The sequence below is a fragment of the Amblyomma maculatum genome, chromosome 1 (assembly GCF_055883805.1).
Source record: "Amblyomma maculatum isolate TAMU_Amacu chromosome 1, ASM5588380v1, whole genome shotgun sequence".
NCBI classification, from domain to species: Eukaryota; Metazoa; Arthropoda; class Arachnida; order Ixodida; family Ixodidae; genus Amblyomma; species Amblyomma maculatum.
In genome coordinates, this window is record NC_139344.1 from 347,223,770 (window position 1) to 347,242,990 (window position 19,221).

The following is a 19,221-nucleotide window of genomic DNA, read 5'->3' on the forward strand; positions in this document are numbered from 1 at the left end:
GTATTGTAAAGATGATGAGAGGCATATAAAGTTATGCTCATTAAAACTACGTTATTGATGTGGTAAAGAAATACATTATTTAGAACTTGATGAGCGAATCTATTTGAAATGGTCGATCCTAGCAAAATAAAAAAGTGAGCGGAATGGTTTTGACAAGAATAATTTCGATGCCCCTTTTCACTATTACTTGTCCAATAATATTTTAGAATATGAGCGTTTACATACTCATAAGCGTTGCCATGTGAGAGTTAACAACGAAGATGAAAAATAAAATCACCTGATTCATCACTGTCAGTGAACGGGATATACTCAAATTTCTAATATCAGTTCTGCAGGATAAAATCTCAGAAACTGTAATCACCGCCTGGTCGTGAACAATCCCCTTCGTGGGTATGCGCAATTTTTATGAGGACAACCACTGGAACACGCCTGTATGCACGGTAATATGCTATAACGCAAGCTATGAGAGGTAATTCCCATTTCCATTAGGAGTGTTTTAAAAGCTTCCACTAAGGGCTTTAAGTGCCTTGAAGTAAAAGAGAGAACTGCTGCGAGCTATGGGCTTGCATGGTTATAACAGGATTGTTAAATACTATTTGTGTGAAATTGGGGAAGCATTGGCGCACAAAATGCAATGCCGATTGATATCTTTAACCGAACACATAGTTATTTCTTAAACCTCCACTTCAAAGATCGTGATTTCTTCACATTCCTGATATATATTTATGGCTTCATATTTAAGCAATCCAGTAGTTTCAAAAGGCAAGAAAATCAATTAAGGAGCGTTTCTTTTTTGCAAGAAATTAAAAAGAAGAAATGGGACATGGGCAGGACATGTAGTGCGAAGAGAGGATAACCGATGGTCGCTGAGGGTAACAAACTGAATTCCAAGGGAAGGAAAGCGTAGCAGGGGGAGGCAGAAAGTTAGGTGGGCGGATGAGATTAAGAAGTTCGCAGGGGTCAAGTGGATGCAGCTAGCACAGAACCGGGTTAAGTGGAGAAATATGGGAGAGGCCTTCGCCCTGCAGTGGGTATAATCAGGCTGATGATGATGATGATGATGATGATGATGATGATAATGATGATGATGATGATGATGATGATGATGATCTTTTTTGTAAATCGTCGTTCAGAGCATCTTTCTATGAGAGTCACAAAACATGTAATACATGGAAGAGGAGATGAAGAAATATCTGTTCTTAGTGTATAGGTGCTGAGACAGTGCTTATCGCAGCACAATGTTGTTCTCGTCACCAACAATAGTTCTGCCTTACTATAAACAAACTCCAGATATGAAGGCAACGGCCCTTAGCGTGTGCATTCTCCTCGCTCCGGTTGCAGCAGCTGAGTAAGCATAATTTTCATATCTGTATATGCAGAACAATTTCATTGAAAGAAAACAGGGCAATTCTGCATCGTTGCATGGTTGTACAAACGTTCATAATTCAGAAATTGGCATTAAGAATTTAAACCATGCTTACGACGCGTACAGAAATTTGATTTAATGACGTACATATGCAGTTTCATTGACAAAAAAAATTTAAGCGATTGCACTTTCGGGTTGAAGAATGGATACACGAAATAGATCCCCTCGAGGATGCAGTCAGCAAGGCTTGAACACTACAAGTTGAAAAAAGAAACTAATGTATTAGACTCTTAGGTCGGTACGCTGAATCATTATTGTCTCATTGCCTGCATTCACTAGTGTGTGTGCGAGCGTGAGTGATTTTAGATGAGTGTAAGGGCGGGTGAGTGGATGTTGATGTCAGTGGAGAGAAGTTCCAATGAACAAACATCAGTATGACTGCAAACTAGTTGGAAGTGAAGGAATGGAGATGCATGTGAGTGGACAAGAGGCAGAGTGCGAGCGTGAAGGCGAGTGCAGATGAGTGGGAACAAAGAGCAAATGCTTGTGGACATGTTGGGATATGACTGATTGCGAACAGATGCGAGGAAATTTGAGTTGGTGTGATAGGTTTTGAGCGAATGGATGCAGATATTAGCGTTTGTAGGTGGTTTTTAGCGGATCTCGAGGGTGAGTTGATTACAGTGGCTGTGAGTGGTGGATACATACGACAGCTACTTTTAAGGCTGTTTGGCGCCAGCATACCTGTTTAGTTTTTCTTGTTCTGGTCAAAGCTGTGGGGAGCGAACGTTTACCAAAGAGGTCGCTCGAGCTTATTCCAGTATGCCGGTGTCTAGGGTCATGGAAACGGAGCCATACCCTTGACGAGGCACTGACAGCAATTTCATCCTGTTTGCATTGCTAGTACACCACCGGAGGGCGTAACATTGCGGTTGGAATATGCCTGTCCGGGTTCCGTGAGGTCTTTATATTGATCCAAGTGTCATGTATGTTTAAAAATATGGGCGATTGCTGTCACGACTCTTAGACTATTCCAGTACCTTTACGCACAATTCCAGGGCTTATTGCTGAGAAGGCTGTCTATTCATTTGCGCCGACTAGCTTTAGGTGTGATTACGCGTACTGCAGTGGACGCTTATTGCATTCTGTGTAAAGTACGCTAGTTCTGTTGTGCCGAGAGAAGTATGCTTTATAGCTCACGTCACCCGTTTTGGGATCGAGAGCTGCCTGCTCTCTTGGTTGTAGCGATGAAATCGAATAAATGCTTCTTTATGCACTATTTTACAAGACATATTTACAACAAATCGCCACGGGGGCCGAGGGCTACAAGCTATGCACAAATGTAGTCGCACAGCAACGGCCGGGGAGACTATGAGGCGTCCCTTGCTTCCGAGCGGCCAGCACCCGACGAGCGCTCGTGAAGGTCTCCGTCTCCAGAGGCACTACGCTCGCTTATGTAGCCTGGAAAAGGCATTGGAATTCAAAGTGTCCAATCCGGAGGCAGCAAGTGACGGCGGCCTGATAGGTCCAATCATCGAGCGCAGTGATTGCTCGCTTCAAATCTGCCGCGGTGCGAAGGCGACTCGCTGCTAGGGGATTGGCGCCAAGTTGACTGAGAATTTGCGGGCGTGTTGGAACAAGTTGACCACAGATACTTCTTAGCAATGCGCCGCTGTCTTGCAAAGCTGCACCAGAGCTTGCAAAGGGGGTGCTAGCAGGAGAAGCTTGACGTTTGGTGAGTGGAATCCGGGGGCCTTCCAGGGCACAACTGCTCATAGGAGGTAACTGCAACCACTTTAGTTATCAGACTAACCCCAGAGCTGACACAACTTGGTAAACCTGGCAGCTACTTAGCCTCGACGACAAAATACGCAGACGAGGACTATAGGCATAAACCAGAAGCGTAACCCTCCCCCCTTCCCCTCTCCCCCAAAAGAAACTTTTTAAGCAGACATTTTGAAGCAGGCTCGGCTTTCTCCTCAGGGATTTCACGAGGATTGTCACTTGCAGCTATAGATATAGGAGGGAGAAGCAAGAAGGTGGCGATATATATACAGAAGGAAGGAGAAGGGGGTGGGAGTGTGTTTTAAGAAAGGCGGAGCTGAGTGTGAACCGTAATTTCGTAGCGAAAGGTACACTACTCTACCAACGAGCATTTCACCGGTGCCTAAAAGAGCGTCCCGTTGCCTAGCAGCCATTTTCGCCAACTCGGCCTTTCCTTTCATATGGTAGGGGGACATTATAATCAGTCTGCCAAGACATTTGAATTCACGTTACCCCTAGGCCACGCAGGCACGTTCATAACAGGCATTAAAGCGGGTTTTGCCTAAAACGACGGTAAACTTTTACGTGTTCAACTGCACGCTGGTTGTGCTCGGTGCAACGCTTGGTCGCACACAGCCAAAGCTATCGCTCCACATTCGGTTCAGCAGGGTCGAACCCCTATAATTTTTTTTTTCATCAATCAATGATTTTATTTTTTTCCGCCAAGAGTTAAACGTCGAGGATGGTCGAGAAATTTGGCATAGCTAAGCTAGAGGCCTGGCGCATAAGACATAATGAGTTTACTTCTACTTTCCGCTGAAATATATGCAGTGTTAGAAGCCTTCGTATCTAAATTCGGCAGTGCGCATGGCGTGCTTTTCTACCCCTTTCCATTTCCAGGGCAATAACGTATAGATGTTCGAAAAGTCGTTACCTCTCACGGCGGGGCAAGGCTGACCGAACGGCTGCAGCTAAGCGTTCAAATTTTGGCTTGCCCGTGCATGTGCCAGCGTGGCCTTCCCCCGGGACTCACTTTCACACGAATTGAAGTTGATGAAGAATGCGGCACGCAGCACGAACAAGTGACTCTACCCCGTGCGATGTCTGCAGCGATGTCTTAGTTGCTTAATGCAGCAGCCAGGAAAGCTGCTCTGCGCTCTTCATTTCAATTTGAACCATTTTTGCGAACCTAAGCTAAAATATCTTTGTGCATACGCAATGCTATTAGAAATTTTAGAATGAAAACGTTTTTTTTTTTTTTTTTGAAAAACATATCACCTTCTTTCTCACTCTTTATATGTGCGAAGTTCTTCGCATTTTGAGTGATAGATGCGTAGTTGCAAATGTGGACAAAAGCTAATGCGATGATGTTCTATGCAGCCCACATGTGTCTTTCAGAAACACGCATATTTCCACGTATTATATTCAAAATTATCTTTATGCGTCTTCAGGAAGATAATGACACAAACACAAAGTATATAAGAAAATTATAGTGATATATCATTGCTTCGCATATTCGCATCTTTAGGCCTTGAATTCGAAGCAGGGAAACACTTCTTTTCACTTATATCTATTATATTTTATTTCATTGCGTAAATGGCAAGATGAGTCTGCGCAATAGCGGGGGCTTAGTGTTGAAATGTGGCTGTTCTCCAGAACTACATGTAGCCTGTGTCCTTCAAGTACGTTTCACATCTTCATAGCCGTCCCTGAAAAAAGAAAACATTTATGGGAAGCTGACAAGCTGCCGCTGAATTGTAAGACATTCAGTAATTCTTTCCTGGGCAACCATAAATAATGCCTAATTTTATGATCAGGCTCGCTGAAAACGTTGTTTTGGATCAATGTATATTGCCTGAAGTGGCCTCAGGCACAGTGTATGAGTTACAGGAGCCTTAATGACAGCTACTATAGAGTAACCGCGGCATTTGGAATCGGGTCGTCACAGTCTAAAACACACAGGCTAATGGAAACGCACTTTGTTGGTATTCCCGTCCCTCAGGGGCCTTTGCCTCGAGATGTCGAGGAGGAAAATGCTGTCAAAGTAACAACCTACTCAGTGCTATCCGTCGATTAATCCACGGTACTTGAGCACGCGCATTTGTGAAAACTTAAGAAAATTAGCATACACATCCCTAAGATCATCCAGTAAATGCTGCTGTTACTTTAAAATAGCCCATTAAATAAAACGGTAGAAATCAGTTGCCACTGCAAAGGGAGCTCAAATATCGTACGTTTGAATCCACCGATGAGAAGAGACGGCCATTATTGACAGTTCTAAGTGATGGATGAGAGGAGGCGTTAGGACCTTCACAACAAAATAAGCAGGTGAAGTGTGCTAGCGAAGGTCTTTGTATTTTTACTTTGTTAAACATCGAAATATTCAGTTAAAATGCAGAATATGTATTTCATAACAGGCACACATTGTCCAAATATAATAGAAAATTTGGTTGAGACACATTTGTCGAAATTCTTGCTTGAGATATTCCAAATACTATGCGGAAGCAGCAATGAGCATTTAAAAAGTATCCTCATGAACAGTGATGTCATTTTATAAACAAATTCTAAGCTCGACAATAAGAGACCTTTATTGACTCACAATTCGTATTTTCTTAAATTCTCGAAAGCAATTTATTCTGGAAAAGGTGGGCCTTTCGACAGAAAACTAAGCAGATCTGAGAAACGCAATCCAGCAGGATATTTTGAGAATACATAGGTTACCAGCAGGACGTCTCCGATCGTTCCGGCTGTTAGTTTCATATTTTGCTGGTTAAACATTGAACAAATGCTGAACCCCACGACAATTGTTCTAATCTGATGTAGGCATAACCAACAGAAATGAGCGACGTAAAGAAGTATCACTCCACAACACGGAGGTGCCAAGTATCTGCTAATGAGAACTCTTTCTTGCCAAGATATTTGCTACCTAATGATATAAAGTCGACAGTTTGCTTCATCAGCATTTTCTTGGGCTTGGTGCTACCATCTGAGTAAGTATAATTTATTTTATAATTCATTCGTAAATAGTGAATTTTTATCTATTTCCTCTACATGAAGTATGTTATGTGCAGTGTCTTTTATTCTTAATCGTGTACTTTTTGAGTTTTGTTCCTTTGTCATCTCAGATGTCAATGCATAATGCCTAATGAAACGTTTTCTAAGCAGTTACTCCTGTCAGAAAAGCAGAGTGGATTAATTATGCTAATGAACGCAGTTGGACGCCACAGCCGTAATTGCAAGCATTGTACTGCAGCATGCGTCTTGTAGCGCCACATTTGCATCTTCATGCTAAACCCACTAAACATGGCTTATTACTTTCTTTCTGTGAGGCAATGTGCAAGGATTAACGTAGGGTGCTTGCAGCCGTGTCCAATTAATTCTGCGCTATTCGAGATGACCGTAGACTATTTTCCTCGTACCATATTTTGAACGTTATCGGTCAGCGTTAAATTCTGAGAGGCTGCGAGCGGCAAGAATTCGTTCTTCGTCGATCATCGACGACTTGTTGCTGCCGGCACTGCAGAGCTGTTTATTTTCAAGTAGGCAAAAATCGGTCAAGTTGTTTCATTTCAAAGCCTTTTGCGGTTTTGCTGCTTGACAGACAACGTTCACTGCACCTCGGATGTATGTATGTATGTATGTATGTATGTATGTATGTATGTATGTATGTATGTATGTATGTATGTATGTATGTATGTATGTATGTATGTATGTATGTATGTATGTATGTATGTATGTATGTATGTATGTATGTATGTATGTATGTATGTATGTATGTATGTATGTATGTATGTATGTATGTATGTATGTATGTATGTATGTATGTATGTATGTATGTATGTATGTATGTATGTATGTATGTATGTATGTATGTATGTATGTATGTATGTATGTATGTATGTATGTATGTATGTATGTATGTATGTATGTATGTACGTACGTACGTACGTACGTACGACGGACGGACGGACGGACGGACGGATGGATGGACGGACGGACGGATGGATGGATGGATGGATGGATGGATGGATGGATGGATGGATGGATGGATGGATGGATGGATGGATGGATGGATGGATGGATGGATGGATGGATGGATGGATGGATGGAATATAGGAGCGTCCCCTTTGAAACGGGGTGGTAGCATTAGCTATCATGCTCATTTTTCTCCCTATATCTTAATTATCTTAATTATTCAGCAGCTCCGTGGGGCTCAGCCGATTCGGACCAAAGTTCACGTCCTTGCCACATTCAACTATGGTGAATACAATGGCGATTTCTATATATGGCCCGGACCGACCCGAAATTTGAATACGACCGATTTGGATTGAAATCGTGTATCATGTGCAAAAATTGTTATTCACAATTAATTTACTCAACAATGCAACCCACGCGTCTTCCCGTATATCTGAATAACTCAGGGATAACACTAGATTGTCATATGTGGATTTTTACAAGACATTGTGGGGCTTTCGTCCCTCTCGCAGTCGTTACTAACGAGATTTTAAATTCTTCCAATACTTTGCATATCGCTGGTTTTTGTAATTCTGCAAACATACAGATGCGTGCAGAACTATTTAGGTATTTTAGGGCGGAAGCCTTACTTGTGTCATGGGCAGCGGAAATGTCAGCAGGAAGTGTCCGCCTGAAATGTTGGCCCCAGCTAACACAAAAAGAAACAAAAGTCTCGGCCGGGAACCGAACCACTATCCCTTCGATTCCCAGCCTGGCCCGCTAACCTCTGCGCCACGCCAGGCTCGTGAGAAATCAGTTGTAATTGTTCTTGTCCAGCGTGAGAGAGACAGCAGCGACGACAGTGGCGAGGAAGTGAGTGATAATGATAACAAATAATAGCAGGATGATAATGATATAATGACGCTGCAGTTAGTGATAATGATGATGGTAGCGAAGTGATGATCATAAAAGTAGGGATGCAATGCAGATGCAGTTAGTTAAAGCCGTCATGTAAAGTGGCTTTGGCCATTTCCGCTCTTCAGCAAGCATCTGTAGTCGTGTGATATTAGCTTCTTACCATATTGTATTCATGCTAAATAACATGTTTTTTTTTTCTGGGCTTCATGTCGAGACAAATATTGCTAGTTTTTTTAACACTGTAGGCCTAAGTGTCTTACCACGAGGCCAAGTGAATGCCATATATTTTGACTGAAGTAAAACTTTTGACGTTTTCACCGAAGATCTGCTGTTGTGCAAAATGCGACAATATGGATTCTCAACATCTGTTAGTGAATGGTATTTAAAGTTACCTTTGCGATTGCGTAAAAACTCTCACCTGCGGTGGATGCTTCTCATTTTTATATCCTACTGAAAGGAGTGCGCTATGTGGGTCTTACTTATTGCCTTTTCTTTTCGCTTTGTTAATAACAATATCGTGGATTGCATCAGATATTCTGATGTACTACGTTTTGCCGAATACTTTAAGATTTCCCGCTCTTTATACGCCACAAAAGAATAACAGATTACATGAAAACGTGAAAAGGTGAATTCAATATGCGATGGAGCGTACGAAACAGACCTATGGTCACCTTTAACAAAAGAGTAGCTATTACTTTCCCTGGAAGGAAGAGACCAACATTCTATAAGTGTTGATGATAATTTTGTACACTGTGTTTGTGTTGTTTTCGACTTGTGTGTACACCAAGGTTTCCAGATGACATTCAACGCCTTGGTTAACATCGTTACAAGCTCGAGTTTCGGCACATTAGGCATGTTACAAATGCTGCTAGCAATATTTCAGGTCGAAAAGTTGAACTCTTGCTTTTGTAGAAACTGCCAGTTTTGTCAAGATTTGCTTTTTACAGAGTAGTCCGAAATTCTGTGCGATCAGAGCTTAGGTATGCGATATACTACATTGACTAAACCCGCCTGTTGTCGCCCCTAAAAGATTTGTTTCACTCTCTCTAAACTACGCGAATTACGTGACGCTGATCTTTTTCTTCAGAAATGCTTGCATGGCGTATTTGAATGTCGTACTCTGACAGCCGCGCTTTAATAGAATGGGCCTAGACCACACCGCCGAACATATCCGCCATTCTATATAGCCGGTACAAAGTGCATCTCCCAAATGTTACGCATTCAGTGCATGCTCACCAAGTCTGCCATGCTTAGACGAACTGCTGGCAACAATTTTGTGGAATTTATTTTTACTCTGAGCGAGCTTGCCTCTCTCTTATCTTGGCTTCTTTTGAGGCATTTATTCATCATTTTACAGCATTAGCTCTACTGCGCACAGCAGCGAGTTTCAGGTTAATCCTACATCACCCTTGACCTCGGATAGCATCAACATGTAACATCGGTTATAACCAAGATACATGCATACCACGTAATCTTGGATATAACAACAATGAAACCTCGATTATAAAGAAGATACATGAATACCGCATTACTGGATATAACAAACATGTGACCATGGCTATAACAACGATACATGCATAGATTTTCGTCCAACTTATTCTTGATGTTCATGTTCGGCAGCATCGAACTGCTGAATGTTTTGTCTTCCTTGGACGGCGACAAAATCTCACCTCTGCCGGTTATTACCAAAAAGTTTCGTCTATGGTGGCGTGGCAAACAGCTAGCTGCCAACGGCGGTAGCTGTTTGTTTGTCAGGCCACAAACAACTACCAATGCATGAAGGCACAATTCGCGAACCAAAGAAAATGCTGCGATAGCAGGAATTACTTGTCTATCTATGCAGAACATTTTGAGCGTAGAAAATTATGTATAACAGGACCAGAAATGTATTACGATGAATCAACCTCCTCACATTATGCACATGGAGTACCTTAAAGCTCTAAATCTTTTTTTTTTTTTTTTCAGGTGGTTATCGTTGGTAGAGTTGATAACATTTTCTGTTTATAATAGTCTCCCACTTGTTGCACATCGATAGGTTAGCTATGACAGTAATTTTGCTTTAAGATTAGACGTAATAGCATTTTCCTGCCGCGAATTCTATGATTATTTTGTTTAGGTCATTTTGGGGGGAAAAGGGAGGCGGATCGCCTGTCTCCTTTCACGGTGGACAAATTGGGGGTAAAAACGTTGTTGATCCGATTAATACTAAATGAGAAACTAAATCATATGACATCACAATGAATGCTGTGAAAAAAACAAAAATTGCGTCATAATTTTGATACCAGATCATGTGTGTATTTTTCCCAACGCGTTTGGAACGATGCCGAATTTTTTCCTTACAGTTCTGAGGTAGGGCGAAGGCGTTTGGGCAAAGCGAACACGGTACGTTCTCGCTTTATAGTAAGCAGGCTGAAACAGAAGCTTATAGCCATGTGGCGAACATTTTTGCTTCTAACGCACACACAAATCTGACATCACTGGTTGACCAAAATGGTAGCCGACTTTTTCATTTAATTGAAAACCGCCGAAGACAATTACTGCCCGAAGCTGCCAGTTTCGAAGGAAATGAAGGCAGCGTCATTAAAAAAGGTCAACGTGGCTGTTCAGGTCACCTTCTTGAGTGTGGATTTCTCAAGGCTGGGACTATGCAGTGTGTGCATGAACGTTTATTTTGAAAATTAATTGCAGGCTTCAGAGATTATCTGCGTCTCTCCTCTCTGCCTGCCTTTTTAGTTATGTGCTGTGCCTAGATTATGCAAGGCATATCACGCCATCGCACTCTGGCACAAATACAAATACATGCAACAAAGCGGGGTCGATCGGCCGATCATATAGCACAACGTCAAAATGTCCGACCAAGCAAAGGAGAACGTCTATATTGCGAATATATAGCTTCTTAATGCGCCATCATGTTGACAAACATCTATCAAAACACTATAAATAAAGATAGAGAACATAAATAAGTGCTCCATTCCTGTCTGCAAACACTTTAGCTAGCTCATGCACTGTCAATATTTTTCTGTACGAAGTGGTTTTGATAACTCCACTGTGTCTGCTGTAAGGAGGAGCACAGACAGGGAATAATTCAAAATAAAGAAGGGGTTCCAGCATCTCGTGTAGTAGTAAAATTTCACAGCTAATAATAGCGGTTCCATGGCTCAGCTTGAAATTGTTCTTTTTGTTTTGTTTTTTTTCAGATGTGTTCTGCCTAACAACGAAAATGTTCAAGGTTCGATGGATCCAGCTCCTCCAGATCACAGGAATCAAAATCCCCCAGGAGAGATGCCTCTTTTTCCTTCACGCTTCCTAATTGGTGCACACCCAGGCGACATTCCACCAGGTCTTGACGGGTACATACCAAATTTTGCTGGCGCATTCGCTCCTCAACCTGTGCCAGGACCGAGGCCAAATCCCCAGGCAGTCCCCAGGCCTCAACAACAGGCACCTCGCGGTAATGGACACCAACAAGGCCAAGGCCCCAGACCTCATCTTCAAGGCCCCAGACTTCAGAATCTTCAAGGAGCTAGGCCTCGTGATGGTCATAATCCCAGGCAGCAACCGCATCAAGGCCCCCGATATCCACAACCTCAAGCCCCCAGGGCAAACAATCTACTAGCCCCCGGCGGTCAACCTGCTCCGCATGTTAGGCATCCAAACCCCTCAGAGTCGTTGCCTCAATTTCCTCAACGCCATCTGCTTGGATCACGTCCAGGGGATATTCCACCAGGTATACAAGGTCACAGACCAGTGTTTGCTCAAGCGCCCATGCCGCAGCCTCTTCAAGGCGCTGTGGCACAACCAAATCAACCTTCTCCCGGCCAAATGCCTCGACGTCCTGAACGTAATGATGCGCCGCCACCTCCAGGCCGTCGCCATGACCTCCGTGAAGGTGCGAGCCCTGCGATTGCTCAAGGCCTAGGACAAAGTGGTGGTGCAGACCGAAGGCCAAATTTGGCTCGAGGCGCTAGACCTCAGCCTCTGCAAAACCTCGGGCTACAACCTGCTCAAAACTTGAGGCCGGACGTTAGGCTTCAAGCTGCTCATGTCCTCCGCCAAAGTACCCCTCAAGGAACCGGCCCTCAACCTACGCATGGATTTTGGCCCCCAAGGAACGCAGCACAGCCGACGTGTCCGCTGATGGTAAATGTATTAGTCATCCTGTATAATTTAAAGAATAATTTATAACGCCTTCAATCAACCTTGCCGTGAACAAACCAATTCAGCTCCTCGCTAATGGTATGACGTCATCGCGGCTTGGGCCATGTGCTCACTGTTCTTATTGGAATTTACTCGCCTAATTGATACTTCGCTAATTATAGTGACCATTAATACCAATATACTCATTAGGATACCCTCGTTAAAAATGTTTAGATTTTATTTACAGACATAGTCATTAAAGTAAAGTCGTTAAACATGCCATTTTAAGTGCAGGAAAACATGAAAAACATTTAAGTTGCACTTGTTCCCTAGCCGCTGTGACGTGGTATGCCTAGGTTAGAAGGTGCAGCGTCTGGGTTGCAATAGAAGGACCATGGGTCGAAATCCCAACTAAAGTGTTGGAAAGACTTTTAGAAGCAGATGCAAATTATTTATAAAGCTGTATCTTTTAAAACAAGCAGCAAATTATATTGCACTGAAGCACATGTTTCCGCGTAATAGCGTTTGGTCCCCATGACCAAAAAATGCGGCATTGGCATTGCCCGCGACGGTACTGTGAGCGAAATACCACAACCATGGCGCTGGCAGTTGGTAGCTTGCGCCTGACATGTGGTCTTGCACTCATTCTTTGTTGCTTTGTGCGACTCAGAGACCTCATTATATCAGAAAGTTGGAAGGAACTGCCAACTCTGGTTGCTTATTTTAGGCGCGAAGTTAGATGTGCTCTTCCAGTGCTCCTAGAAGCCCAGTCAGGTGCGCTACTCCTAGGCCACCCAGGCGTGTTGATATAGCTTGGTTAAAGAGGGGCCGTTTGTTTCGGGTGGTCCCCTACGGTATTGCGTCATACCTTTAAAGGCAGAGCTAAAGTGTTCCTCACAGTTTTAATCTCTCCCAATATATGTACGGCGTCACAAGAAATCTGAACGTTGTGGGTCATTAAATGTCCCGCGCGATGCCATGTGGGTGTGGCTTCATGACCCTGTCGAACATATCAGGCAAATCAAAATTGTTACGTATGACGATATTCTGAATTGAAGCAGATAACTGAAGAGTCGGTTTACTAGGCCGCCATATATGTCTAGATTTGCCGCATGAGAAAACATTTAGCAAATAGGCAAAAATGTTCAAAGAAGCGGTGTACTAAAATTATATTAAAATTATTATTGGACCTGCATTCATGTCTTACTAATTTTCCTATACCTGCTCAATCGGCCCCAAAATTATTTCTTGTTTGATCTGGTTTCCTTCGTGGTCTTTCCCAATGCGTATCTAAGAAAATATCGTTCAGGACCTCACTTTTCAAGTTACAACTAGTAATAAGTTTCTGTATTTATTTCAGTGCCGGCCTGGACAACTTGCTGGGGAGCAGTGTAGTTCCCACCCGAATTGCAGGTGCACCATTGACCTACAGAGTCGCACTCTCGCCCATCTTCCCTGCGTCTTCATTCCATCGGGATAGCTTGATGGAGGAGCTTACCTACATATTTACAAGTTATTAAAAGTGAAGAAACCTTCCGCACCGGCAAGAAAAACGTCACTCTGTGCAGGAAGACAAATAAATATGAACACACATGTGCGACAGAAAAAAATTGCACGGGCAACCATGCACACTTTTTACCTCCTTTTATCCTACTTTATCTTGTGGCAATAGAAAATTTGTAAACTCGAGGAACGTGTTCAACGAAAGTTTAACAAAAATCAGCTAGACCACGGAAACGTGATTACGGACCGCAAAAGCAAAACCATCAAAGGTTGAGGGGAAGTCTGTGTACGCAGTCAACATTTCCACAAGATGGCGTGTCTCTGTCAAGGCAGCATACGTATATAGCTGAGAATTGTTAGCAATGACGTTCATTCCGAAATGTAGTGGAGGCTATTTACAAGCGGAACCATGATGACTCGTTTTCTTCGCTACGTGCAGTTCTTGTAACCTGGCAACTATCTCGCCCAAAGCTCAAATCATCATCATCATCATCATCATCATCATCATCATCTGCCTGATTATACCCACTGCAGGGCGAAGGCCTCTCCCATATTTCTCCACTTAACCCGGTTCTGTGCTAGCTGCATCCACTTGACCTTTGCGAACTAACTTTCTGCCGCCCCCTGCTACGCTTTCCTTCCCTTGGAATCCAGTTTGTTACCCTAAGCGACCATCGGTTATCCTCTCTTCGCACTACATGTCCTGCCCATGTCCATTTCTTCTTCTTAATTTCTACAAGAATGTCGGTAACTTGAGTTATTTCTCTGACCCACTCTGCACGCTTTCTATCTCTTAATGTTACCCCTACCATTTTTCGTTCCATAGCCCTCTGGGTTGTCCTCAACTTAAGTAGAACTCTCTTGGTTAGCCTCCACGTTTCAGCCCCATAGGTGAGTACAGGCAAGATGCAACTGTTGTATACTTTCCTCTTGAGCGATACCGGTAAGCTGCTAGTCATAATCTGCGAGTGCTTGCCAAATGCGCGCCATCCCACTCGTATTCTTCTTGTTATTTTCTTTTCGTGGTCCGGATCTGCGGTTACTACCTGTCCTAAGTAGACATATTCGCCTACTACTTCCAGTATTTCGCTACCTAATGTAAACTGCTGTTCCTTCCCGAGGCTGTTGAACATTACCTTAGTCTTCTGCATATTGATTTTCAAGCCTACCTTTCTACTTTTCCTGTCTAGGTCATCAATCATTATTTGCAGTTCATCCCCCGAGTTGCTTAGCAAGGCAATGTCATCAGCAAATCGCAGATTACTGAGGTATTCTCCATCTACCCTTATCCCTAACTGCTCCCATTCCAAGTCTCTGAATACTTCCTCTAAGCAAGCTGTGAATAGTACTGGGGAGATTGTGTCTCCTTGCCTAACACCTTTCTTTATGGGAATTTTGTTACTTTCTTTATGCAGAACTATGGTTGCTGTGCAGCCACTGTATATATCTTCCAGCACTTTCACGTACGGCTCGTCTACCCCCTGATTTCGCAATGCCTGCATCACCGCCGAGGTTTCAACTGAGTCAAATGCTTTTTCGTAATCAATGGATGCTATGTATAAGGGCTGGTTATATTCCGAGCATTTTTCTATCACCTGATTGATGGTATGGATATGATCGACAGTAGAGTACCGTTTCCGAAACCCTGCTTGATCCTTTGCTTGATTGCAGTCTAAGGTTGTCCTGATTCTATTAGCGATTACCTTAGTAAATACCTTATACGTAACAGACAGTAAGCTGATTGGTCTGTAATTTTTAAGGTCCTTAGAGTCCCCTTTCTTGTGAATGAGGATAATGTTTGCATTCTTCCATGGTTCCGGTACCGTCGATGACACCAGGCACTGCGTATACAGGGTGGCCAGTTTTTCTAGCACGATATCCCCGCCGTCCTTCAGCAAATCTGTAGTTATCTGATCCTCTCCAGCTGATTTCCCCCTTTTCATAGTTTCTAGTGCTTTCTTGACCTCGTCCTTCGTCACTGGTGGAACTTCTGTTTTTCCCTACCGCCAATCTCATTACGGGCCTGACTACTTTGGCTACTGTAGAGATCTGTATAGAACTCCTCAGCTACTTTGACTATCTTTTCCATATTAGTGATGACGTTGCCCGCCTTGTCCCTTATCGCATACATCTGGTTTTTGCCTATGCCCAATTTCTTCTTTACTGCTTTAAGGCTTCCCTCGTTCTTTACAGCATGCTCAATTTTCTCCATGTTATACTTCCTTATATCGGCCACCTTGCGCTTATGATTAGCTTTGATATCTTGGCCAATTCGATCTGGTCTGTTGGATTGGAAGCTTTCATTCTCTGGCGTTTCTTAATCAAATCTTTCGTCTCCTTAGACAGCTTGCCGGTATCCTCTCTAACTATCCTACCGCCTACTTCTACTCAAATATCTCAGCATTTTTTCTGTAATGACACAGGCAAGAAAATTTGTATGCGAGCCGAGGAAGAGGCGACTGCCTGCATTTCTACTCAGGCTGGTGAAATTATATAGATTAACGCCTATTAGAACCGGCTCGTGAGAACCCTGCAATCATTTCACTGCAGCGATCTGACGAACTATTTTTATGCTCCATATTTATGGGTGACTACATAAAAAAAATACAACAACCGTCAGCGACTCTAATACCCCGTTAACGTGCAGTCAGGTACGAAACAGCGCTCCCGAGCCACAAGCGATGCACTTCATTGAACAGTATAAGTGTTCTGTATCGCAGGCACATTGATAACTATCCGTTGGCTTAAAGTAGTATGATGTTCAGAATGGATTCGCAAGCCGTGGCAAACACAAACTAAAGTTTTACTGTGCAGCAGGTACTCTTTATGTCTTGTTGAAATAAATGTTATCAATTAGCAAAAAAAACTCGCATTAGGTTAACCCTTCCAAACATAAGTAACCAGAGAGCGGCGGCACTTTTCTCTCGACCCGCCTCTTTTCATCTTTGTGCGGCAGCCTCTTGGCGAGCTATGTCCACTGCATGATCAGATTCGGTCTGTCGTCTTCGCAACCTTTAAGACGCAGACAGTTCACGAAGCGTTTCGCTTTATCATCCATAACGACTGCAGCCATAAATTGCCGTAAGAATTTTGCGTTGGTACCACTAAGAGCATTTAACCGACATTTAAACATCCCTGGTTCGTTCCCCGGGTTTCGGCACCAACAGAAATCAATAAGAACGCAATCCCCTGTCTGGCCTACGCCATTTATGGAAGCATTTGCCTAAGCGTATGCGCGAGAGCGCTCGCTCGTGCAAAGGCGGTGCTTCTTTTGATTTTCAACACCAGCGGAAGCTATCTGTAGAGAGAGAGCGCCACAGCTCCAGCGTCGACTGGTTGACTGCTTAAAGCTTTATTTTCCGCCCATGTAGGTGACCCCCTACACCTCTCTCCAGGCACGCATTCTTGAGAAATGGGGGCCGGGACATCCACGACTAATGCGATTGAGTGACGCCATGGCTATCACGTGACTGGGCAGAGGGGAGCGCGTGGTTGCCTCGGTTTTTTGCGACGTCGGCACCGCATATAATATTAACTGTCTTCACTACGTCATTGGCGGGAACAGCAGCGGACTGACGTCGTAGCTATACACGTGTTTTCTCCTCGATTCAAGGTCAAACATCCGCAAATGGCGAAGAAGCTACGGAGAGGAGTAGTAAAAGCTTTCGCTTTTAAAATGCAGCTGCAATCACCAGATATGGCGATTGCACGCACCGCAAGTCAGATAATACTTTAGAGAAGCCATTGTTAGATATATTAAAGTTATAGAACCTGTGGATCCAGCATCTGACCGGCTCTAGCGCATTGAAACTTTTGATGTAATAAATTTCCTTACTACGTCAGTCAAATGCAGGTAACGCTTCTCGTGTAACTATTGTATATTTGAGAGCGATATGAAAAGGTAGCTGTGAGATTCCGTGAATGCTTCCGAATAAATATTTCTGAGTTGTAATTCAGTCTGGTGGATCTTTTACGTCATAATATTAAAGACCCCATACTGCCGGAATTGCGTCGTTGTCGGAGTTTTCGGCGTTGTCGGCATGTCAAGCGAGAAATCAAGGTCATGGTACAGGCAAGTGTAGTTAGCCGGTGGCATCGACGAGTGATATGATCGGAAGACCGGGGCCTATAACACTTCACCGCAAGGCGTTGAGGACGGCAGGAGATGTTAAGAGGAGAGTAAACTGAAGATTTATTTTACATATTTTCAACAATGCAAGCGTGCAAGCACGTGAAAGGGAGAGCGATAGCTCTTAATAAACTGAGAGCACAGACGAGTCACACTGTAGTAGCCCCCGTAGGCTGCTTAAATCACTTTTCATTCCAACTGTGGAACCCGCAGCTTCCCAAACGCCCAATAGACGCTAATCCGCTTCTTTCGGCTCCGCCCATGGCTTCTTTGGCTCCTCCTAACTGTTCTGCCAGCACCTCAAGCACAAACGCACACACATACCTCCTCGCACTTGAACAGGGAATACTGTAGACCGCTGCAAAATAGCCAGGCCGTCTCTGGTGCTCACTATGATGTCCCATCTGGTTCCACGCATGTTTAATGGCGCCGGCCAGGTGATGATGCACACATCCTCAGCAGCACAAAGCCTTGTCCAAGCCAGTACGTCTTAATGGCCTTCGAGCGACGCGTGCAGCAGCTCCTTTGAATTCACCGCCGCCTCCCTGAGAGCATTTAAGGAAGCAAGCTTCCGCAGTGGAGTCAGAATACGACGAGTGCAGCTGCTTCATTTCACCCCACCGACCCGGTCCATTGTTCAGAAGTTTCCAGTTACAAAACGTAGTCTTGCTGCAATGGCGCCGGACAGGCGATAGGGCACCCATCTCCCCGCCGCCAAACTGGAGCCTGAGAGAACTACACCCTGGTCCAAGCCAGTATGCCATAATGATCATGGGGCATCTTAGAGTCATCAGTCGCTTCCCTAAGAACGGCTAAGGAAGTCATCTCCCGCTGCTTGGTCGCAACACGAAGGCGTGCCGCGGCACCCGGTTCGCCCCGCCGCCCTGGTCCATTGTTCAGAAGAGGGGTCATCATCATCATCATCATCATCATCATCATCATCATAAACCTGACTATACCCACTGCAGGGCGAAGGCCTCTCCCATTTTTCTCTATTAACCCGGTTCTGTGCCAGCTGCATCCACTTGACCCCTGCGAACTTCTTAACCTCATCCGCCCACCTAACTTTCTGCCGCCCCCTGCTACGTTTTCCTTCCCTTAGAATCCAGTTTGTTACCCTAAGCGACCATCGGTTATCCTCTCTTCGCACTACATGTCCTGCCCATGCCCATTTCTTCTTCTGAATTTCCACTAGAATGTCATTAACTAAAGTTATTTCTTGAGGGGTGCCGGAGATCAAAGGACGCCCGTTTCGGTTGCCGACAAAAGCGCTTGACTTCAATTAACTTGGACGAGACGCGCCTCTCCATGTCAGAAGTATAAGGATCCGTGCTCATTTGTCCTGATGTCCCCGGTGAACACGCCTCGGCCCGCTGTCGTATTCCCGAAAATCCACAGCCGGCTCTCCAGCGGCCCTCTCCGAATGCGCGGACGCTCTGGGACGATTTAT

The 19,221-nt window shown here is 44.1% G+C and overlaps 1 protein-coding gene across 4 annotated transcripts; it reads left to right on the top strand.

Annotated features, from left to right (window-relative positions):
- The first annotated feature begins 317 nt into the window (after window positions 1–317).
- LOC146207689 (uncharacterized) lies at window positions 318–13,770 on the top strand. 4 transcript variants are annotated; one of them, XM_084589704.1, is made up of 4 exons: window positions 318–469; window positions 5,954–6,120; window positions 11,200–12,142; window positions 13,500–13,770. In XM_084589704.1, the coding sequence occupies exons 2-4, from the start codon at window positions 5,969–5,971 to the stop codon at window positions 13,617–13,619; spliced, it is 1,215 nt and encodes a 404-aa protein (XP_084445830.1). In that variant the 5' UTR covers window positions 318–469; window positions 5,954–5,968; the 3' UTR covers window positions 13,620–13,770. The 4 variants fall into 4 exon arrangements, with proteins under 4 accessions (XP_084445830.1, XP_084445848.1, XP_084445838.1 ...); XM_084589722.1 differs by lacking the exon at window positions 318–469 and adding an exon at window positions 2,995–3,101; XM_084589712.1 differs by lacking the exon at window positions 318–469 and adding an exon at window positions 4,746–4,887.
- The last annotated feature ends 5,451 nt before the right edge of the window (window positions 13,771–19,221 follow it).